General features: G+C 37.9%; 1 protein-coding gene across 1 annotated transcript; it reads left to right on the forward strand.

Annotated features, from left to right (window-relative positions):
- The first annotated feature begins 316 nt into the window (after window positions 1–316).
- Window positions 317–23,288, forward strand: RTCA (RNA 3'-terminal phosphate cyclase). Its single transcript, XM_060085669.1, has 11 exons — window positions 317–565; window positions 664–764; window positions 2,373–2,516; window positions 5,177–5,300; window positions 8,745–8,803; window positions 10,244–10,385; window positions 10,754–10,878; window positions 11,804–11,862; window positions 17,893–17,987; window positions 19,151–19,255; window positions 22,937–23,288. The coding sequence occupies exons 1-11, from the start codon at window positions 521–523 to the stop codon at window positions 23,036–23,038; spliced, it is 1,101 nt and encodes a 366-aa protein (XP_059941652.1). The 5' UTR covers window positions 317–520; the 3' UTR covers window positions 23,039–23,288.
- Window positions 23,289–24,618: the final 1,330 nt, after the last annotated feature.

Consider the following 24,618-nt stretch of genomic DNA (forward strand, 5'->3'; position numbering starts at 1 on the left):
TCCTACATCTTCAGCTCTAAGAGTCTCCAGTTCTGGGTACGGCAGGATCCCTGAGAAAACAGAGATAAACACAGATGCTTGCACAAGCCTGCGAGACAACTGGAGGATCTGACTAGAGTTGAAAGGGAGGCTTTCGGCAATCTGCGTGTTTTGCTGTGTTCAGGGCTCAAGTCTTCCAGAGACACATTTCCTTCCACGTTCCAGGGAACCTCCCCGGCCACGACCCCTCCTGCTGGACAGCTTCCGATTTGCCGGAATTTTATGGGCGCTGCCTCTTTAAGCGCCGCGCGGCACGCATGCGCCCTGGCTGTAGGCCGGGCGAACCCGGCTTCTGCACGCAGAGCGGCTTGGTTTGGGTGGGGCGTTCCCGGAACCGGCGCGTCCTCCGCCTTTACGCGGAGCCCTGCGGCCCAGAGTGAGGACCGCGTCTCTGGAGCTGCGAAGCAGGACCCTGCGTCTCCTGTTGTTCCCGCTCGGGCCGAGGCTGAGTCGCGGTTGGCCAGGCCCCAGGACGCCCCCCATGGCGGGCCCGCGGGTCGAGGTGGACGGCAGCATCATGGAAGGGGTGAGTGCTGACCCCGAGGCCTGGCGGGTTGCGGCTGCAGTCCGGGCTGCGGCACAGAGCTTGCCCATCTGATGTTCTCTCTATTCTCTCCGCACTAGGGCGGGCAGATCTTGAGGGTGTCTACGGCTCTGAGCTGTCTCCTGGGCCTCCCCTTGAGGGTGCAGAAGATCCGAGCAGGCCGCAGCACGCCGGGCCTTAGGTAAATCGGGGAACCAGGCGGCGAGACTGGAGGGTGGAGAGCGGGCTGGGGGCTCGGGGCGGGGGACAGGCCATTGGGGAATGGGGGGCGGGTTTTGGGGCTGGGAATCTGGAGCCCGGCGGTGATGCTGGGAAGATCCGGCGGCCCCAGGGTTGAGGACTCTGCAGCCGGGCCGCAGAGGCCGCGGGATGGTGTTCCGGGCTGGGCGGTTAGCCGTAGCCGGGCTTGTGCGCCCTTGAAAGTTTCAAGGGGAAAGTTCAGAAAATAGGCCCATGTTTTCGCTATTTGGCTAGAGTTGTCTCGTTTCCTAATGAGTTATCTTTTAAACGGTTTCCCCGCCTCATCGAGCATTCCAAGTACCCGGAGAGCTCGTAGCAGCGGGCAAGGTAGATCAGGGCAGAACAGCCTCTAGGGCCGGAGGAAACCCCACTTTTTAACCAGTGCATTTTCTGCTGCCGCACGTTTTAGTCTCATAAGGACCCTGAGATGTGTCATTCCAGCTTTCATTCAGACCTCTAGGAATCTGTGGATACGACCAGGATTATCAGTTGTAGGAGAGGGAAAAATGTTGACAGTTGACCTTGTTTCTTCTGTCTGGGAAGCTAGGCATGCCACTATTTTAAGTGTCAGGTATATGCACCTGTTAGAAGAGGACCCAGGGGGAAGACAGACTGATTCCTTGTACTTGTATTTTGTATATATTTCATTCTAATGGATCAACTATCTCTTAGTCTTTTATCCACACTCCATGTTGAAATTATTAAAAAGCAATTACTGATATGTGTGAACAATAATTCTCTGTCACAGCAGTAGTTTGCAGTAGTAACCCATTTCATCAATAGGGAAATTAATTCATTAAGGCTGTGTGAGGTATTTTATTAGTTTGCTAGGGCTGCCATAACAAAATACCACAGACTAGGTGGTCTAAACGACAGAAATTTATTTTTGCACAATTCTGGAAGCTGGAAGTCCAAGATCAAGGTGCTGGTAGGATTGGTTTCCTCTGAGGGCCATAAGGGAAGATTCTGTTTCAGGCCTCTCTCCTTGGCTTAGAGGTGACCACCCTCTTGCCCCCTCTTCCCATGCTCATCCCTCTGTGCATGCGCACCCCTGGTATGTCCTAATCTTCTCTTTTTGTAAGGACACCAGTGAGAGTGGGTTACAGCTCACTCCTGACTGCCTCTTTTAACTTAATCATCCCTTCAGAGGTCCTATTTCTAAATACAGTCACATTGTGAGGTACTTCAACATATGAATTTTAGAGGAACACAGTTCAGCCCATGCAGGTATCATAGATTATTCAGTGAAATGCAAGTGAGACTGGTGGCACTTAGTTTTATTAGTTTTCCTCTTTTGCGTACTTCTGATTTGCAACAATATTATCAGCATATATGTTTATAGTTAAAATAACTGGTCTGGAAGGAACCCTTAAAATAATGCCTACCAGCAGGTAGTCTACGTGCATAAAAAGCCAAAAGGAAGCTCTGGCACTTACTATGGTTAGAGCTTGCTGTTTTCTTGCCATTGAAGTTTTATAAATGTGTCATAATAAGTGGGGATATAGGCAGTCTGAATGCACACGTTTTGATGCAGTATTATGACCTGAAGGCCTCAGCATTTATCTGGACTGGAAATGATTCGAGATTTCTGTGATGGGCAACTGGAGGGGGCAGAAATCGGCTCAACAGAAATAATGTTTACGCCAGAGAAGATCAAAGGTGGAGTCCACACAGCAGATACCAAGACAGCAGGGTATGTGTCACTTACATTCCATTTAAGTATGGGTTTTGGAATTAGACCTGGATGCACATGCAGGTACTACCACTTACTGGACAAGTTGCTTAACCTCTTTGAAGCTTTAGTTTCCTCACTTTTAAAAAGGAGATAAAACTCTTACCTTTTAGGGTTAGAGACTGTGTAAAGTTTCAGATACCTAATTGCTTCCTAATTGTAGCTGTTGCTATACCTATCTAGAATTTTCTCACATGTGTAGTATAGCATATTTGTTTCTTTAGTTTTATTACTTAGAAAATGAATATCTGAAAACAGCTGTAGTTTCGTGCTCTATAGTGATGGTAGTCTTTGTGGTGTAGAATATTTAGTTCTTGGCTTACAGCAAATTATGAGCCATCTTCTACTTTTAGTCTAGGTATTTTTTTTTTTTTTTTTTTTTTTTTTTTTTTTGTGGTACGCGGGCCTCTCACTGTTGTGGCCTCTCCCGTTGCGGAGCAAAGGCTTTGGACGTGCAGGCTCAGTGGCCATGGCTCACGGGCCCAGCCGCTCCACGGCATGTGGGATCTTCCCGGACTGGGGCACGAACCCGTGTCCCCTGCATCGGCAGGCGGACTCTCAACCACTGCGCCACCAGGGAAGCCCTAGGTATTTTTGTTATCTTTTAATAGATACTTATACAACCCTATTTAGAAATTTTTATATATGATCTTGGCTTTTTCTCCCCATTGAAAACTGGATATTTAACAATTAAATTGAGCCTTTATCCCTTCCTTTTCCTTTATCCTTCCTTCTATTGATAAAACATGGAGAGAAATTTTTGTGTTTTCTGTGTTATTGGCTGATTGTTATTGTAAGCAGCATCCTTTTACCAAAATCCTATCCATTTACTAGGAAATCTGGTAAAGTAAGAAATAGTACTGTAAACCCAATGCCAGTTTGTTTCAGAAATGACTGTTTCAAAAAATTACGATTTTTTTTAAGCTTAAAATGTTTAGTGACGATTGAGATTTGAGTTATGATGTGAATAGACTTCTGCTAAAAGGGGCTTGCTGCTAGGCCTAAGGTGAAGTTTGCCAAATAAGAACTTTCTTAAGGAGATTAAAACATTTTGAGGTATCTTTATAGTCAGCTTATTATTTTGGGCATTCTCTGGTACAAAAGGGGGGAAAAGTTATAGTTAATCAGCTGTCTAAAAATTAACTAACACAGAATCATAGAATTTTGAAGCTACAGGAGAGAAGATAGAAACCATGTGTTCCAACCCTTCCTCCACTTTGTGAATGAGAGAGTGAAGACCCTCTGGTGTTAAGTGATTAACCAGAGGTCATAGAGTCAGGGTCAGAGCTAGAATTAGAATCTAGGCCTTCTGGCTTCTAATCCACTAGAATGTATGGACAGTGAGTTTAAGGTTGGTAATCCAGCTCCATTCAGTAGACTCAAACAAGATTGTTCCTAGTAAGAAAAGGCATCTTATTTATTTGAATTCTAACATTTTCATCCCTAACTGTGATTACAGTACCATGTGTTTTCTCATGTCTACCTTTGTCTTTGCAATTCCTTACTCTTCTAAAATTAAGGTTTTCTTTAGTCTTCTTGAATCTGATTTTATTGAATGGAAGAGAGACACTTTAGCTGTGTTGGGTTTCTCAGGGAATAAACAGAAGTTCAGTAGTTGTAAACCTATGGTTTGTAGTAAACTGAACATTTCCAGGTTTTTTTCACTTGCTCCTAGGCTCAATTCCTGAGAACAAGGATTATATTGTATGCATTTTCTCTTATAATGCCTAACACATTATACAGTCAATAAGTATTTACTGAATTAATGAAATGCATTATCAGTGATAGAGACTGTCTAATTCAGTACACATGCATCATTGCTATAAGAAAGTTAAGTAAAGGCTATCTTTTGGTATGTAGAGGCTATGTTGCCCTCCTTTTCAAACTACAGTCTATGTATTAATATGATTGTTTTCCCTTGACTTTGGAGAAGGGAGATAACAGCTCATTTAGAAAATCTGACCATTTCATTTTATAAAATGCTACATATTCTATAATTATTTCTTGTGATTTCTCACATTATTTGACTATAAGGACCAAACAGAGGTGAGTTATGGTAAGGATTATCTCCTTAACGGTTTTTTCCATGTAAAATATTTGGCTATCTGTCTTTGTAAAACATTACTCTATCATACCACAAATGCCACCATGGTAGGAACTGTATCTTAATATCTGGAACGATGCCTTCTGCATGGTGGAGACTCAGATACAATCATTAGAATATTTCTAGACCTTGATGGTTTTGAATGCATTTTCATAAACTATTACTTTTAAGAATCCTTTTATAAAAATGTTGTAAAGATGCTTTAATTAAAAATTTTTTTTTATTTCTTTGTAAGGTAAAGAAAAGTGTTAGAACTTACCTGAGATCACACAGCTAATGTATTTAGTATTGGATTCAAACCCAGATTTGCTTATCACTTAAGGCCAGTTCCCTCTACTGCGAAATACTAATCGGATGTTATCATTCAGTCACTGGAGTGTTTTTTAACTTTAAACTTGAGGGCGTGTACCTGCCTTCTCAGTTGTCTGTGATTCAGCTAATGGTGATATGTAGTTATGTCTCTTTCTTGAGACTTTAAAAAGAAAATGCAACTAAGCCTGTTCTGCCTTCTCCTTAGGAGTGTATGCCTCTTGATGCAGGTCTCAATGCCCTGTGCTCTCTTTGCTGCTTGTCCATCAGAACTTCGTTTGAAAGGTGGAACTAATGCTGAAATGGCACCACAGATTGATTACACAGCCATGGTAAGGGCTTTTGTTGCTGTTGATAAACTAAGATGATCTCACATAGTCTTCTGAGTCTCCATTCTCTATTTAAATATATCCTGAGTGTTTTTGTGTACATAGCTGTTTAATTTCTTAATGGTGTCTCATTCTGTTGTGGGAGAGGATAATTATTTTAGATTGTGTGTTGTATCTTAGAACTGTGCTCATGGTGAATTCTTTAAAAAGCCTCAGTTATTATATACATTATATTACTTGTATGTATATTATATTACTTATCATGTAAGTCTGTTATTTTCTGAAAACAGGGATTATGATTTGGAAGAAAAACTCAAAGTAAGAATTAAATACTATGTTTGACAGGATTGGTGAGGATGTGGAGAAATTGGAACGCTTGCACACTGTTGATGGGAATGCAAAACGGCGCAACAACTATGGAAAACAGTATGGAGGTTCCTCAAAAAAATTAAAAATACAACTACAATATAATCCAGCAATCCCACTTCTAGGTATTATCCTAAAGAGTTGAAATCAGAATCTCCAAGAGATATTACCATTCCCATGTTCATTGCAACACTATTCATAATAGCCAAGATGTGGAAATAACCTAAATGTCCATTGATGGATGAAAGGATAAAGAAAATGTGGTATATACATACAATGGATTACTATTTAGCCTTAAAAAAAAAAAAGAAATTTTAGAATATGTGACAACACAGTTGAACTTTGAGGACATTGTGCTAAGTGAAATGAGCCAGTCACATAAAGACAGTACTGGCATGATTCCACTTATATAAGATATCTAAAGTAGTCAAATTCATGGAATCAAAGAATGGAATGCTGGTTAGGGGAAGGGGGAAATTGGGGAGTTAATAATCATCGTTCATAAATTTTCAGTCAGTAAGATAAATGAACTCTAGAGATCTGTTGTACACATTGTAACTATAGTCAACAATATTGTGTTGTACTCTTAAAATAAATCTCATGTTAAATATTCTTACCACAATAAAATAAAATTTAAAAAAATAATTAAATACCATGTTTTGACTATAAATTTTTAGAATGATAAAATTCAGTATTGGCATGCTTATACAACTAGTGGGAGAGAAAAGTGGTATCATCTTTTTTTCTCCAGGTTTATTGAGGTGTGGTTATTTATACTAAAATTCACCCTTCGTAGTGTATAGTTCTGTGATTTCTGGTGTATGATTGTGAACCAGCCACCACAATCAAGATAGAGAATTACTGTAGAAAATTCCGTTATCCCTCTTTGTAGTCAATCCCACCCCTCCACCCCTGGCAGTCAGTGATTTGTTTTCTCTCATAGTTCTGCCTTTTTTTCAGAATGTCATATAAAAGAATAATACTGTATATAGCCTGTTGAGTCTGTTTTTTTCACTTACAATACATCTGATTAGGGGGAGTAGGATGGGGGAGGGATGGATTGGTAGTCTGGGGTTAGCAGATGCAAACTATTATATAATAGAATGAATAAACAACAAGGTCCGACTGTGATAGACCATAATGGAAAAGAATATGAAAAAGAATGCATATATATGTATAACTGAATCATTTTTTTAAATAAATAAATTTATTTATTTATTTTATGCTTGCCTCCTCGGGTCTTTGTTGCTGCACGCAGGCTTTCTCTAGTTGTGGTGAGCAGGGGCTACTCTTCGTTGTGGTGTGCAGGCTTCTCATCACGGTGGCTTCTCTCGTAGCGGAGCACAGGCTCTAGGCCCGCGGGCTTCAGTAGTTGTGGCACATGGGCTCAGTAGTTGTGGCTCGTGGGCTCTAGAGCACAGGTGCAGTAGTTGTGGTACACGGGCTTTGTTGCTCCGCGGCATGTGGGATCTTCCCGGACCAGGGTTCAAACCCGTGTCCCCTGCATTGGCAGGCAGATTCTCAACCACTGCACCACCAGGGAAGTCCCATCACTGCATCATTTTGCTGTATACTAGAAAGTAACACAACATTGTAAATCAACTATACTGTAATAAAATAAATTTTTAAAAGTTCATCTGAGGGCTTCCCTGGTGGCGCAGTGGTTGAGAATCTGCCTGCCAATGCAGGGGACATGGGTTCGAGCCCTGGTCCGGGAAGATCCCACATGCCACGGAGCAACTAGGCCCGTGAGCCACAACTACTGAGCCTGTGCATCTGAAGCCTGTGCTCTGCAACAAGAGAGGCCGCGACAGTGAGAGGCCCGTGCACCGCGATGAAGAGTGGCCCCCGCTTGCCGCAACTAGAGAAAGCCCTCGCACAGAAACGAAGACCCAACACAGCCAAAAAATAAATAAATTAATTAATTTAAAAAAAAAAACATCTGAGAGTCATCCATGTTGCCTGTATCAGAAATAAAAGCTAAGTAGTGTTCTATTATATGGATGTTTGTTTATCAGTACCAGTTTATCCATTCATCAGTTGAAGGACACTGGGACTGTTTCCGGTTTTTGGCAAGTATGAGTAAAGCCACTATAAACACATACAGGTTTTTCTGTCTGAATGTAAGTTTTTATTTGTCTTGGGTAAATACCTATAGAGGGGTTGCTCAGTTGTAATCGTAAGTTTATGTCTAACTTTATTGAGAAACTGCCAAATTGTTTTGGCATACAACGTGGCTGCATTGTTTTGCATTTTCACCAGCACTGTAGGAGAGTTTCAGCTCTTCTTCATCCTCCCCAGCGCTTGATAGTCTCAGGTTTCAGTTAAAAATTTTTTTGCCATTTTAATAGGTGGTACAGTCTTTTAAAATTCAGTTTGATAGGATGTATAATGAAAGTTAATCTCTCTTCACCTCGTAATACCACTTCAAGGAAATGACCCTAATTAAATATTGCAAAATGCAGCAAAAGATAACGTTAAAGGTATTGGAGCAGAGCATTATATACTATAATTATTGTTATATAATATACATAATTATGTAATAATGAAAACTTGGACAGTGGTTAGGTAAATTATGCTAGAATACCATGAAGTCGTTAAATATTTTTTAGGAGGAATTTTATAATGTTGGGAAAATGCTTTTGTTTATAATGTTAAATGGGGAAAAATGTATAAAACGTTGTGTATGCGGTGAGATATCAACTATATAAAAAAAAACTGAGAACGCAGAATGGAATGCTATTCAACACCCCCTAATTTCTTACGGTACACTGTATTGAGAAGGTTAGGAAATACTGGCCTCTGGAGTTAAAAACTGCTCGGATCAAGTTTCCTGAGTTCTGATTTTTTTTTTTTCATTAGATAGACTTGCACAGCTCTGATTAATTAAATGTTAAACTTTTAATTTTAGCTACATGTCAGTTATTTTATTTGAAAAATAGAACTAGCCTACGCATTTTTATATCACTGTTTATCCATGGTGCCTCATTACTACTTCAGTGCAGAGCACTTTTGTTTACTAAATATGCTTGTTGACAGTGAATATTGGTGATTAAAGTTACAATAAACTGATTTTTTCAGGTTTTCAAGCCAATTGTTGAAAAATTTGGTTTCACATTTAACTGTGACATTAAAATGAGGTAAGTTACTTATTTCTTAACCCTTTGACCCACTACTTGTGCTAAAAATAGTGGAAAAGTTAGATCTTGGAGAACTGTCATTCTGTAACCCACTTAATACATATCTTATAGGAAATAATAGTACTTTGTGGCTTAAAAACAATAAGCAGCAGAGGCTTGGGGACTTGAAAGGGAATTGCTACACTGAGGCACCTTCATATCTGGAATTATCCCTGCTCACCACAGACAGAATGCTCACTGTGTGCAGACAACTGGAATGGGCACTGCAGGGTCGTAAAAGGGATTCTCTTCCACAGAGCAACCAGAATTATTTTTCTTAGAGACATGTTGGGCATTCAGGTTATTTCTCTGTAAGGCTTCCCTTCCCTCTGTAAGGCCACATAGTAAAAAGGCCATATTTCTTGGTGTGGCATTTAAGTGATTTGCAATCTTATTCCAATTTACCTTTCTAGCTTTATCCTCCCTCCCCTCCATATATTCTAGCTACATGATTGCTGCCATTCCCTAAACATACTTTGTGCCTTCAGACTTCCATATCTTTGTTCATGTTTTTCTTCCCCTGCTCTCCTAAAAATTGGAAATCCTACATTTTCTGAAAATGAAACTTGTAATTTCTTATGTGAATTGTCAGTGATTGTGCCTCAGTTGGAGTTCCTATTTACATCTCTCTTGTAGTCCTCCTTACAGCCTGGCTTGTGTCCTAGTAGATTATATGTGGAGCCCCATCTTACCAGATGGGGAGTTCTTTGTGGATAAGAGCATTGTCATTCTCATCTGTGTGTTCTCAGCATCTCTGTAGAATAAGTGACACTAAATATTTGAGTTAAAATTTTATTAGTGGTTCAGCTACTAAATATTCATCATATATTTATTGAGCACCTACTATGTGCCAGACATTGTTTTAGGCACTGGAATATAGCAGGAACAAAATAGACCAAGCTCCTACCATTAAGTAGCTTAAGTCTAAAACAGCACTGTTGAATAGAACTTTCTGTACTGAGGAAAATGTTCCTTATCTGTCCAGGATGGTAGTCACTTGATACATATGACTATTGAGCACTTGAAATGTGGCTAGTAGGATTGGGGAGTTAAGTTTTAAATTTTATTAAATTTAAATTTAAATAGAGAATTCCCAGGTGGTCCAGTGGTTAAGACTCTGCACTTTCACTGCTGAGGGCGTGGGCTCAATCCCTGGTTGGGGAACTAAGATCCTGCAAGCTGTGTGGCCTAAATAATTAATTAATTAATTAATTAATTAATATTCATTCATTCACATGTAGCTTGAGTCTACCATATTGGACAACACAGATATAAAACATTATTTGGAAGTTTCAAATATGAATTATATAGTTGGATATCACTCACATGTTATTTTATTGTAAATATTGAGCTTTATTTTTGTCGTGCAATCAGTTTATGTATTTATGATACTTTTCATAGGGGCTACTACCCAAAAGGAGGTGGTGAAGTGATTATCCGAATGTCACCAGTTAAACAGTTGAACCCAATAAATTTAACTGACCGTGGCTCTGTGACTAAGATATATGGAAGAGCTTTTGTTGCTGGTGTTTTGCCATTTAAAGTAAGCTATCTAATTCACTTTACTGTATACCTGAAACTAACACAACATTGTAAATCAACTATACTCCAATAAAAATTTTAAAAAATAAAAAAGTAATAAAAAAATAAAGTTGTCTAGATGATCTTAGAAGTGTGTGCATGTCTTGATAAGTATTATATCATCTAAATTTTGAAATTATTGAAAGAACTTAATTTTTAAATAAATCTTCATTAAATTTTTCTTAAAATTCTGTGTTCTCTACTGTTAAAAATTGTGTTTTTATATGATGCATGTAAAAGTTATTAATTATATGTTTGTGAAGGCTTGAAAGCAACTGTAAAAATAATCATTAATTTATTTTATTCTATTTTTTTGTCTTGCCAAAATAGGTAGCAAAAGATATGGCAGCGGCAGCCGTAAGATGCATCAGAAAGGAGATTAGAGATCTGTATGTTAACATCCAGCCTGTTCAGGAACCTAAAGACCAAGCTTTTGGCAATGGAAATGGAATAATGTGAGACAATATACTTTTTCCTAGATGTTGGTTGAGAGAGCCCTGAAATAATTATTCTATTTTAATTAAAGATTTGTCATTTTTTTTAATTTAAATTTGTAGTTTTAAGAAGATATATTTTTAAGGGCATTCCTATCTAAACAACAGTATGATGAATTATGATGATTATTTTATTCTGAATTTTTTTCCTGAGGATGGTTTACCTTTTATTACATTATAAGAGCCTTTTTGTTTATATAGCGAACTTAAATGTTTAAGCTAATCAGAAGTTAGCCTTTGAAGATGATCCTAAGAGAAATATTTCCAGTTGCTTTTCTATATCTCAAATGTGAAATCAGTTTACAAGTAAATATTAGATACGGCAAAGATCTATTTAAAAAAGAAATATAGTATATTAATCCATTTAGTAGTTATTGACTTAAGTGTTATAAAAATGCTTTAATATTTTTGAAGAATAAAAGTATCTTTTGCAGATATTTAAATTTAAGCTCTCTTTTTCAGATTTTCTATTAAAGGGTTTAAAGTAAATGCATTTTCTTTGTATGATAATACTATCTAAAAACTATAAAACAAAACCAAACATCTCTGTAGAAAGACCTTTTCATTTAAGATAATGAGTGCAGTATGCCTTTGAAATGGTACCCCTTAGTGCTGATGACAAGACTTCTGGAAGGGCCATTCCTTACCTGTGAGTGGATTAGAATCTAGTGTGACTTCTTGTCCAAAGTGCTGAAAGATACTCATACCCTGATGAAGATGGAGAATGCTAATCATGCTGCTTGCTCTCTGTATGAAGACTTTTGTAATATACTAGCCAGACCTAATTCTGCTTATTTAATAGTCACTGTTCTCCTGTGTTGTATTTGCATGTAATTTTGGAATATTTATAGCATAGATAGTAATACTTTTTTTTTTCCCTATATAGCATTATTGCTGAGACATCCACTGGCTGTTTGTTCGCTGGATCATCGCTTGGTAAACGAGGTATAGCTAAATGAAGGGGGTCCACTGTTCTCAGTGCTACTGTACAATTCTTTAATTATCTGTCAGGATTAGGATTTTGTAGAATGATGGATAACAAGTTTGAAAGGATATGGTTAACTGATTCTATTTTAGAGTCAATTAAAGTTTCAGTCTTTCCCCCAACTTTATACTTTTAAAATTTTCAAACTTACAGAGAAGTTGAATGATTAGTGAATATCCATAAACTGTTTGCCTAGATTCACTGGTTATGAACATTTAGCTACATGTTGTGTGTGTTTCTGAACCATCTCTATGCAAGTTGCAGGTACCAATTCTCACCCCTGAATACTGCAGCATGTCCATCCAAAGAATAATATCTGCATTTTCACATTACCGTTTTTATACCCAAAGAATCTGTCTATTATATATGTATTTTTTTAAGATTTTTTTTTTGATGTGGACCATTTTTAAAGTCTCTATTTAATTTGTTACAGTATTGCTTCTGTTTTTATTTTTTGGCTTTTTGGCCGTGAGGCATGTGGGATCTTAGCTCCCTGACCAGGGATTGATCCCTCACCCCCTGCATTGGAAGGTGAAGTCTTAACCACTGGACTGCCAGGGAAGTTCCCTGTCTATTATATTCAGACGTAACCAGATACCTCCAAAATATTCTTTAGAGCAGTATGGGGTTTTTTGTTTGCTTGTTTGTTTGTTTTTGAGCACACACAGCATTTAGTTGCCATGTCTGTTTAGTTTTTTTTTTTTTAAACCACAGAATAGTCTCTTCACCTTTTTTTTCCTTTCATGATATTTACATTTTGAAAAGTCCAGGCCATTTTCTCATAGGATTTTCCACAATTTGAATTTGTCTGATTATCTCATGATTAGATTTATTCAGGTTAAACATTTTTAGTAAGAATATTGCACAGGTGATTTTGTGTACATTCTATTGTATCACATCAGGGTGCACGTAATGTCAGTATGCCCTTTATCAGTACAGCTGACTGATCACTTGGTTAAGGTGGTGTTCTCCAGGTCTGTCTGCTATAAAGGTTCCTTATTTATTTATTTATCTACCTACCTATCTGTCTGTCTGCCTGCCTGTCTATCTCTACCATGCTTCACAGCATGTGGGATCTTAGTTCCTCGACCAGGGATTGAACCGGTGCCCCTTGCAGTAGAAGCACGGAGTCCTAACCACTGGACCACCAGCGAATTCCCCCTTTTCCCTTTATAATTAATAAATACTCTGGGATAATACTTTGACACCATCTGATTATCCTGTCTCAATACAACTTTCATCCAGTGGTTTTAGCATCTGTTGATGGTTCTTCCCTGCATCAGTTATTACAGTGTTGATTTCAAAATACTGAATGTTTTTGTGAAAGGGAAATTTCTGTAGTATTTGGTATATTTGGGAGAGTAGATACATGTATGCATCTGTTGGTTAGTATTTAAAGTTACTTTTGCCATTGAGACAACTTCTAATTGAACTTTTCACTGTTCGTGTGGCAGTTGATTGCTTTATTCCTACTTTGTAGCATCTTTAAAAGATGCTTACCCTCGCTATGCCATTTAACCACGTTATTACTGCTGAATACAAAAACTTCAGGTAATTTTAGTCTGCTCAGTTGGTTGATCTAGATACAGTTGGGTGTCAGATCTAACCAGTGTAATAGAATAGGTAAAATCAACACCTTTGGTTGACTGGATATAAATGAATTCTGTTTAAAACTGTGCTGTTCAATGTGTGGTTGGCAGACATGTAGCATGTTGATATCATCTGAGAGTTTGCTGGAAATACCAATTTTGGGGCCAACCTCATGTATCAGATTAGAATCTTTGAGAGTGGGGCCCAGGAATCTGTTTGAACGAGCTCTCTAAGGTAGTATAAAATTTGAGAAAACATATATTTAGTGTATACTCATTACTTGTTAGGTGCAGTGAGGAATCAACATGGATCAGTGAGCCACTACATGCAATATCTTTAAGTCTTGAGAGGGCAGAGATAATGCAAAATATGAAGCAGAGACTAGGACCCTATGTTACAAGTAGTAAGTGCTTGGCAGGCATTGGGTGGAATGTGAGTTCAGTTTGTTTGTATTATCGTTGGGTACCAAGATGTGCCAGGTACTATGTATGAAGGATTCAGAAGTAAGAGTCACCATTTCTGCCTCCTGGCTTAGTCTGGCAGAGGAGACAGACCAGTGCTGTGATTGTTCTATCCCCAGGGCACCATAGGGACACAGGAGAAGAACAGCTTATTCTTTAGGGGCTGATTGACCCCAAATCTGTCTTGTGCCATTCAGTGATCCTCCAGTGGGTTCTGTAGATAAGTAGAAGTTAGCCAGATAGAAAAGTGAGAGCTGAGGAAGAAGGACAAAGGAAAGTGCCGACATAAAATTGTAGTTCTGTGTTTGGACAACTAGAACCATATGTGATGAGTACAGGATCTGGGTCAATGCAGAGAATGAGGTTAGAGAGGTCAACAGATTTTTGAAGGGCTTTATAGGCCATATAAAGGAGTTTGGGTTTCATCCTGAAAACATAAAGATTTTAAGGAGGGATGTAATTCCAGGTCTTTGGAAGTAAGTCTGATAGCTGTGTAGAGGATTAGAGGAAGCAGGAAGACAAGAGTCTGTTAACAGCAATTCAGGTCAGAAATGGTGAGGACCTACACCAAGGAATGCAGGGACTGAGTCTAGAGAGATGAGTACTGATATAAGGGTATTTAGGAGGGTGAATAGACAATTTGGTGATCAGCTGGAAGTGGGGGTAAGGAATGCAGTGTAATGACCTTCTAGATTTCTAATTTGGGTAACTGGAAATACTTAAAACTTGTGAATATGGGAGGTAGAGTTAGTTTGCCAGGGTAGAAGATAGTTTTGGATATGTTGTATTGACATCATGAAGGGACTGTTACTCTGTTATGAGCAATACTTGGAATTAACTTTACTGCCAGCCCTGAAAAAGTTTCTTTCCTAATATTCCATAAACATTTTTTTTCGCTTTGTCATATGAGAGTTTTTACTTTGAAGTTGTCTTTGGACAACGCTCATGTAGAATGCACAGTACTTATTTTTAGACTTATAGTGGTAGGAGGGAATAGAGGATAGAGCAGCACACTTACTGAGGTTGCCTGACTCCTTCTGGCGCCTGCCCTTGTTTCCTGTCAGGCACTTAAGTCAAAGGAGATGTCATTAGCAAATGCAAAGACCTTGGGGTCTTCTCTCTTAGTCTAGGTAGTCTATATATTAAGCATCTCAGAGAATGTCATGGATCCCATTATCCAGATCCCCTTTTTATTTCTGATTTAAATTAACTAGAAAATTACTAGTCTCTGAATCCTAATGTTTAAGCGTTATTATCAGAAGCAACATTGGCTGGTTGTGCACACCACCATATGTATTAGAAGCAGTAAGTTGTAACTAGTCATGTTTTTGTCATTGTCTCAGTTACTAAAACTATTTTGACCTTAGTTTCCTTATCTATTGAGTGAGAGAGTTAGCCTGAAGAATCTCTGAAATCCTTCCAGTTATAACATTCTTTAATCCTGTTGCAAAGGTGAGGTTTGTTTGTGTGTTTTTTTTTTTTTTTTTTTTTTTTGAGGGAATCTTGCAGTTTTAGATGGAGGCAGTGTATTAGAACAGAGAGCACTAAACTGAGAGCAAGAAGACCTAAGTTTTGGTCCTATGTCTGTCATTATCTTACATAGTGACTCTGGGCTTTCCTTATCTGAAAAATGAGATTGGACCATTATCTATGTATAAGAATCCCTTCCAACTTTATATGATTGCTGTATGGACAGAATGTATTTGTCTTTACATAGTTGAATATCTGTGTATTCGTTGATTTCTCGTCTTTCAGTTAGTGTTCTTTACTATGGGACAAATCAATTTGCTAAGATGAATTATGACTCTGGTTTATCAATCCTGTTTCTTATGTACGGAAACTGCCTAGCTTGTAGTAAGCACTTTTTTCCTTCTTCAGTATATGTGGTAATTCATGGCATCTCTCTGATGCTATAATCAGTCCTTTAGCTTTCTCTGTTCAGCCTGATAAATATTTTATAGTTTTGTCCTTTTAATAAGCTAGAAGAAACCCGAAATCATTGAATATTCATTTTAATTTGTTATAAACCATCAAAATTGAGACCGTTTTAAGAAACCTCTAGAATATCAGAAGAGTATTTATCAGAAAAGCCTTAAGTTTTCAGAAGAAACTAGGATTTTGCTCTTTTGTTTAGAACATAATACTAATAAGAAAAATTCTCATATTTACTTCATTTTGTTCAGTTGTCACAGACTGCTAGTAATAGGTGGTAATTATGTTAGATCCATTCATACCATTATTCGCTCTCAGGGCGGCTGGGTAGGAAGGAATGTGAATGGCTCTGAGAAATACTTTGCCCCTAGACAGAGAAACCTTGAGAAACCTTAGTGTGTCTGTCTACTGCTCTCTGATACTATTGATACAAAGCCAGGAATTCCTTCCTTCTCCTTCACATCCTCCATGCAAATTTTAGCCATTCTTCAAGGTCTCCCCTAAGTCCTTCATATTCCATGAAACCTTCTCAAGTTATTCTAGAACCTATAATTTCCTTTTCTGAAATCTCATTGGATATATAGTTTATACCGTAGAGCTTAGCACTTATCCTCAAATACTCTTAGATATGAGTATTTTCTGATGTCTCCTTAGCAAAGGAACCAGTTTCTATCACTTAGTATGGTACACACAAAGTAGGTACTCAATATTAACTATTTTTATTAATGGCTTATTATGAAACAGTCTTGGTAATAGAAGCTTTATAAATATTATCTCTAATTTTAGCAAGTTTGCAACTTAGGTATTATCATCTCCATCTCCATCTGGAAGAAGAAATGGAAAAGGCAAAGTGGTTTACCCAAGAAGTCAAGATTCATACATATTCCAAACCATTTCATTCAGTCATGTAAATACTTACCTGATTGATGTGAAGATAGTTTAATTTGTTATATTATTATAATAATTGCTGTAAGGGAAAAAATAGTTAAAACTTGATTTCCCCTATTCTGGTAAATTTTATCAAGACATACATATGGTCAAATGAATTTCCAAATATAAAATAAAATAAAAAATAACCACATTCTCATTTTTCAAAGGACATTTTCATTTGTAGCCAAGGGTTCATTTAGTTTAAAGTAAATAAAAATCATTTGACATTCCACTGCTTCTGATGGACTTATTTTGTATTCAGCATTGTACCAAATATTTGTGGTATGTGTAGAGAAGTAGGAAGTAGAACATGGGAATAAATTTTCTGACTTATTTTCAAAATTAGGTGATACCAGGAAATTCCCTGGTGGTCCAGTGGTTAGGACTCGGTGCTCTCACTGCCAGGGGACAGGTTCAATCCCTGGTCGGGGAACTAAGTTGCTGTAAGCTGCGTGGCACAGTAAATAAATAAATAAATAAATATTTCAAATCTTAAAGGAATAAAACTTTATGATATATGATCTGAGAATTTTTATCTGTTCTTAGATGAAAATTATCTGACTTAAAAAAATCCTTTAATTCTAATGGAATCGGCTGCTGACTAATTGTAACACATATGAATTGCAAACTTAAAATTTTGAAATCAAGGTGTAGTGGTATAGGGTCATAACTTAGTTGTAAATTGGTTTTATAATTAGTACTTCTTTTTTTTTTTTTTCTTTGGCCGTGCCCTGTGGCATTCGGGATCTTACTTCTCCGACCAGGGATAGAATCTACCATGCCCCCTGCAGTGGAAGCATGGAGTCTTAACCACTGGACCTCCAGGGAAGTCCCCCTATAATTAGTACTTCTTAAACAGGGCCAAAGCAGCCTGTTTTTTCTTCCACTTGTACATTTAATAAAATATTTGCATATGCTAAGCTCTCAGAAGATTAAATATACATGAAGATCGTATCCTAAAGGTTGCATTGGGTGAGTTCAGAGGCCTAAAAGATTACACCAGTGCTAACTGGGATATATTAAACTTTTTGTCTCTTAATAATTAATTTAGTTTTTTTTACATTGTGCCTGTTGTAGGTGTTAATGCAGACAAGGTTGGAATTGAAGCTGCTGAAATGCTGTTAGCAAATCTTAGACATGGTGGTGCTGTGGATGAGTATCTGCAAGACCAGGTAATGACACTTTTAGGATAAAAATCATCAAGCCTATTAGATTCAAATACTGGGCAATTAGATTGAATATAAATTTTAGTCATTGACTTTCAGACACTGATTGGTATGTCCTAGTTCAATCCATTTTTTAGGTATTTTTCTGAAATGTATATACCATAAATTTCAGTTCTCATCTTACTTGACCTGGCTACAGCATTTGGCACAATCGAGCACTCCTTCCTTCTTGAAATACTTTCTTCGCTTGCTTTCTGAAATACTGTTATTATCTTTGCGTCTCGCCAGCCTTACATTCTAGTCTCTTTGCCAGTTTGTTATTGTTGTTTGCCTCTTCTCAACTTCTAAATTTTGGAGAGCTCTTGAGCTTAGGCTCACACCTCTTTTGTTTATCTGTATTCAGTCCCTCAGTTATTTTGTACAGTCTTATGGTTTTAGTACCATCTGTATGCTGACAGCTCCTAAATTTATATCAGTAGCCCAGACCTTTCTCCTTAACTGCATGCTCATTATATTTCTTATGCCTGTCAACATCTCTGCTTGGATGTGTCATACACCTCTCAAACTTAACATATCTACTCACATTGAGAAGTGCTAGTGAATATTTCCAAATACAATCTTTTTATGGTGCACTGTCTTGATAGATTTTCCTTTCTACCATATTTTTTTCTCCTTAGTAGCAAATCAGATGTCTATGTTTAGAAATGTATTACTCAAGATTTCTTGACCAGTTTCTTAAGACAGTTTTCCTTATTTCTAGTCTCTTCCTTCTTACTAGTCTACACTCCAGTAATTCTGTATTAGTGTATTTATTTATGTGTTAAAATGTTGTAATTCTAGAGTATGGAAGAAACTTTCATATTATATATAATAGCTTACAAAGATAGTCTGATTAAATTTATTAACTTTCAACTCTATATTCTTAAACATTAATTTTAAAAATCTATATTGAGATCTGCTACTAAGCATTTCTGTGCTACACCACAGACTTTTGGTAACACAGGTTTTGTATCATCTTAAGACTTTTGGAAACCTAAAGAAATAGAAATTCTTTTTTGGCTACGTTGATTTCTAGTATCAATAGTATTTTCATATGGAAAGCAGTAGAATTTTAACCCCAAATATTAGTAAATGTGTGAGAGTTTTCTTCTTGGTTCTTTTTTTAATAGCTGATCATTTTCATGGCATTAGCCAGTGGAATTTCCAGAATAAAAACAGGACCAGTTACACTCCATACCCAAACGGCTATACATTTTGCTGAACAACTAGCAAAGGTGAGTATTCTAACAGAAAGAGTAATTGATTTTCATTTTGGCCAATTTGGAGTCACATTTTAATCAACAGAAAACTTAATAGTAATTGTACTTGCTGTCATTCGGTGAATACTTCCTATGTGGCAGACACTGAGCTCACTCAGCAGTGAAGCTGAGTTGTCTCACTCTGCATGACCATTTTAGGTGGCTATTTATTATTAATCCCATTTTACTTATGAGTCTAGTGAGGCAAAGGAATTAATTGCTCAAGATAGTTTCTTAGTGGCAGGACTGAGCTTTGAGCAAACTGGGAGAGCATACATCTAAGCTCATGTGTGGTACTGCCTTCCAGTAAGTGAAGATGTTTTAATGGGAACTATAAAATCAAATCACAAGGGATTTGCAGTGGGCTATAAACTTAAATTATTTATATAAAAATTTTAAATGTTTTATTTTCTTGTGGTTTTATTGGGGTAGACTAGAGTATTTGCTGGACTTCTAACATTTACCAGTCCTTTCAGCTTCAGAAAAGTAGATTTATAATTTTTTTTTTTTTAATTTGGCTGCACTTCATGGCTTGTGGGATCTTAGTTCCCTGACTAGGGATCAAACCCGGGCCCTGGCAGTGAAAGCGCTGAGTCTTAACCACTGGACCACCAGGGAATTCCCTAGATTTATAATTTTTAGTGAAAAAGGATTTAACATTGAATAAACTCAAATTTATACCTCTTCTACAGGATTCTTAACTTAAAAAATGTGACATGGGGCTTCCCTGGTGGCACGGTGGTTGAGAGTCCGCCTGCCGATGCAGGGGACAGGGGTTCATGCCCCGGTCCGGGAAGATCCCACATGCCATGGAGCGGCTAGGCCCGTGAGCCATGGCTGCTGAGCCTGCACGTCCGGAGCCTGTGCTCCACAACGGGAGAGGCCACAACAGTGAGAGGCCCATGTACCACAAAAAAAAAATAAAATAAAGTGACATGTATATTTCATCTGAAACTAATTTCTTTATAGAAAATTTAGAAAATAGAGGAAAAAAGCTGTCCCTAACTCCCCCTTGCCAGTAAAACCACTCTTTTTTTTTTTTTTTTTTTTTTTGCTGTACGCGGGCCTCTCACTGCTGTGGCCTCTCCCGTTGCGGAGCACAGGCTCCGGACACACAGGCTCCGCGGCCATGGCTCGCGGGCCCAGCCGCTCCGCGGCATGTGGGATCTTCCGGGATCGGGGCACGAACCCGTGTCCCCTGCATCGGCAGGCGGACTCTCAACCACTGCGCCACCAGGGAAGCCCAGTAAAACCACTCTTGACGTTTAGGTATTCTCCTCCTCTCTTAAAATTGTTTCTCTTTGCGTTTTTTTGCAGTTAATGCATGCAGCTTCATTTCTTACTTTTTTCAGTAATGTGTGGCATATTTCCATTTTGCCATAGTCTTTATAATGTAATTTTATAAAATACTATGAAATTTATAACTCAGAATTTTTTGAAGGAAGACGACCTTAAGCATTTTAAAATGTTATAAAAATAAAATACAGTAGTATTAAGAAATTAAGCATTACAGAGGTGTACCAAGCGCAAAGCCATGGTTGCCCTACTCCTAACATGTTATTTGTATGATTCTTAATAATATGTACTTTTTTTGTTGTTATTAGAAAGGATAGGTAGATTTTGGTTAAATTGTGGGAAAAGGCTTGATAGGGGGCAAAGACAAATTATATTTGATGTCAAAAGATAGTTAATTGTATTTTTTATTATTCTACTTATGCTGTATTTTGTAACTACTATTTGTCTCCCCACGTAGACTGTGATATTCTTGATAGCAGAGACAAGGCTGTATTCATTCTTTTCTTTTATTTTTAAATAAATTTATTTGTTTAATTAATTTATTTTTTGCTGCATTGGGTCTTCGTTGCTGCACGCGGGCTTTTTCTAGTTGCGGCGAGCAGGGGCTACTCTTCATTGCGGTATGCGGGCTTCTCGTTGCAGTGGCTTCTCGTTGAGGAGCATGGGCTCTAGGCGCATGGGCTTCAGTAGTTGTAGCATGCAGGCTCAGTAGTTGTGGCTCATGAGCTCTAGAGCACAGGCTCAGTAGTTGTGGCACATGGGCTTAGTTGCTCCACGGCATGTGGGATCTTCCCGGACCAGGGATCGAACCTGTGTCCCCTGCATTGGCAGGCAGATTCTTAACCACTGTGCCCCCATGGAAGCCCTGTATTCATTCTTTCTACAGTACTTTGCACATAGTAGACACTCACATGTTATTTGAAGTGCATACACAGTGGAAAGTGCCGTCAACTGGAATTTTTAGCTCTGGTTTCTTGTTCAGCTTTGTTGTGTTTTAACTCAGTGATTTGGGGCAAAGGTGGTTCATCATTCTGTGTCTCAGTGCAGATAATTCATCAGTAAGGTCAGAGAGTGTGCTGTAGTCTCTATGGCTCCTTCCAACTCTAAATTTTTGTAGTTTTCAGTAGGTTTATATATAGGCTAGAAATGATTTCCATAATTGTTACCTGTGTTTCATATTTATATAGTGCTTATAATTTGAGAAAAAATATATACTATATAAATTGTCTATCTAGCTCAGAATTCAGATTCAGTGTTTATTCATTCAACAGTAATTTTCAGTGTCCAGTGTGTCAGCGCACTGCCACATAATACTGAAACTGGAATAATTTGTAAATGTTACAGTTCAACAGGGCCTCGGAGTAGTGGTTTTCAAATTGTATTTCAGAGAATCAAAAGGCTTTAGGCATACTTGAAATCCCTTTGTCACAAATTCAGTCAGCCTACTCAGTTGTTTTGATTTTTATTCAGTTTTCTTAGAATGAATACATTTGCTTTTTAAAAAATCATGTTTCCACAATATAATGATAGAGGTCAAACGTTTCAAAGCCAAACTTGAATTAGTTAAGTGAAAAATACGTTAAGCCCAATAAAGATGAATGAAGATGTTAATTGTTACCTCCCTCTACCTTTCTGCTCTGAACTAGGTATTTTAAATAGTATATATATATTTAGGGAATTAAATTAGCCAGAAAATTTGAGGGAACTAAAGGGTATTTATTTATTTATTTATTTATTTTTGCGGTACGCGGGCCTCTCACTGTTGTGGCCTCTCCCGCTGTGGAGCACAGGCTCCGGACGCGCAGGCTTAGCGGCCATACCTCACGGGCCCAGCCGCTCCACGGCATGTGGGATCTTTCCGGACCAGGGCACGAACCTGTGTCCCCTGCATCGGCAGGCAGACTCTCAACCACTGTGCCACCAGGGGAGCCCTTAAAGGGTATTTTGATACTTGACAAGATAAAAAAAAGTATAAATGCTTCAGTGCCATGTTTTAGAAAAATTTTAAGAAGTAGGTAGTAGAGATGCATTATTATTAACAGTTGAGATTTTAAAATTTATATTTGCTTAAGCTGTACTCCTGGGGGATTCTGATTCAGTGGGTATGGAGTAGGGCCCAGGTTGTATATTCTGACAGAACTCCACAGGTATGTATACCTCTGAACAAGGACCATGCTTCTGGAACAGAATATTTTATATCTAGGCCACTGAATTTCTCATGAGTCATTTGATCTTTGTATCTCTAGCTTCTTCAATAAAATGAGTTTGGTATTAACTACTGCCTATTTAAGCTGGAGTTGTGGGCTCGTCCCTCTATCGCTTTTCATATTATTTATATACTAAATGCTCTTCTGGTTTCAGGCTAAATTTACTGTGAAGAAATCAGAAGATGAAGAAGATGCTTCTAAAGACACTTACATTATTGAGTGCCAAGGAATCGGGATGACAAATCCAAATCTATAGCGTATTTGCCTTTAAAATGATACCTCAGTGATGTATTGCACTAATCATTTCATAAATATTATAGAACAATGAATAAGCAGTAACTTATTAAAGGAACTGTCTTAAATTTGGAGATGACGTACAGAAAGTTGTAGATTTGCTGAGAATGCTTCGTCCTATTAATCTCACTTTGACTGTCTTCTGAGATAGATAGGGACAGTGAAATTTAAGAGTTGGTGAATATGTATGATAGCTGATTTCAGTATTAAAGTATTGAAATAAAATATTCTTTTCACCTGAAGTGTGTTTTTATTTTTGATATAGTATATTAAGGTATGGATGTAGATTTGATCTGTAATTTGTGTATAATTCTAATCACTACTAGAATCTCATATAAAATTTAATGAGACAGCTTTGTACACATGTACTTGCTGTGTCAACAATAACATTTAATAAGCATTGTCTCATTATATGTATCTTCTTTCTAGTGGGCATTTGGTAGATATTGATTTTGAATCTGTTGAATATGTTGTGAAAGCTAAACAGTGAAAATTGCAAAATTTCAACCCTAGTAAATTTGGCCAAATCAGCCCCAGGTATGTTTTTGTTTGGCTTATAGTATTAAAAAAAATAATTGCCGGGCTTCCCTGGTGGCGCAATGGTTGAGAGTCCACCTGCCGATGCAGGGGACGCGGGTTCGTGCCCTGGTCCGGGAAGATCCCACGTGCCGCGGAGCGGCTAGGCCTGTGAGCCATGGCCGCCGAATCTGTGCGTCCGGAGCCTGTGCTCCGCAACGGGAGAGGCCGCAGCAGTGAGAGGCCCGCGTACCGCAAAAAAAAAAAAAAAAAAAAAAAAAATTGCCTTTAGAACAGAATGCTTTTCATTACTCTCTATTGTCTTACACCTAGCCTGTTCCACATTTAGATTACTTCCTGGTCCCTGTAGGCAGTTGAGGGTGTGACTCAAATGAAACTAGTTTTATGTAACAGCTAAGTATGCCGTATTGTAATATAGTGAGGAATTCATTCAGACTTAGTTCTGTCTTGGACTTAATCTGGTAATGATTAAAACGTAGTACAAGATTGGGATTGACATATATACACTAATATGTATAAAATAGTTAACTAATAAGAACCTGATATATACAAAAAAAACATAGTACAAGATACAGATCCAGAGGATGATATTATAAAACATTCAGAAAGTGCAGAATTAGTCTGTATAAAAAGGTATAATGAAAAAACTACTCCACGTACATAATCGCAGTTCTTGTCAGTGATTTCTGTGGCCTTGGACAGTTGAGTTCAATTTGTTTTAAATATGATGATGATAGTATTGCTTGCTATTTGTATTTTCAGGGAGTAAATTTTATAAGTTAATTTCTATAACACATAAGGCATGAAATGTCTTTCTATTTTAGAGTCAAACTACACTTTTAGTATAGCTGTTGGAGGGGCTGTGTTAAGTTTGAGGGTTTTAAGACTAGTGATAATATCTGCTGCTTCTGATGAGGTGTGTGGCAGTGTTAACGAGGTAGGTTGGAATGCAGAGATTGGGAATTTTGGAGCAAGGATTTAAGGTCAACAGTGTACATCATGGGT

This window comes from Mesoplodon densirostris, chromosome 2, assembly GCF_025265405.1.
Source record: "Mesoplodon densirostris isolate mMesDen1 chromosome 2, mMesDen1 primary haplotype, whole genome shotgun sequence".
NCBI lineage: Eukaryota > Metazoa > Chordata > Mammalia > Artiodactyla > Ziphiidae > Mesoplodon > Mesoplodon densirostris.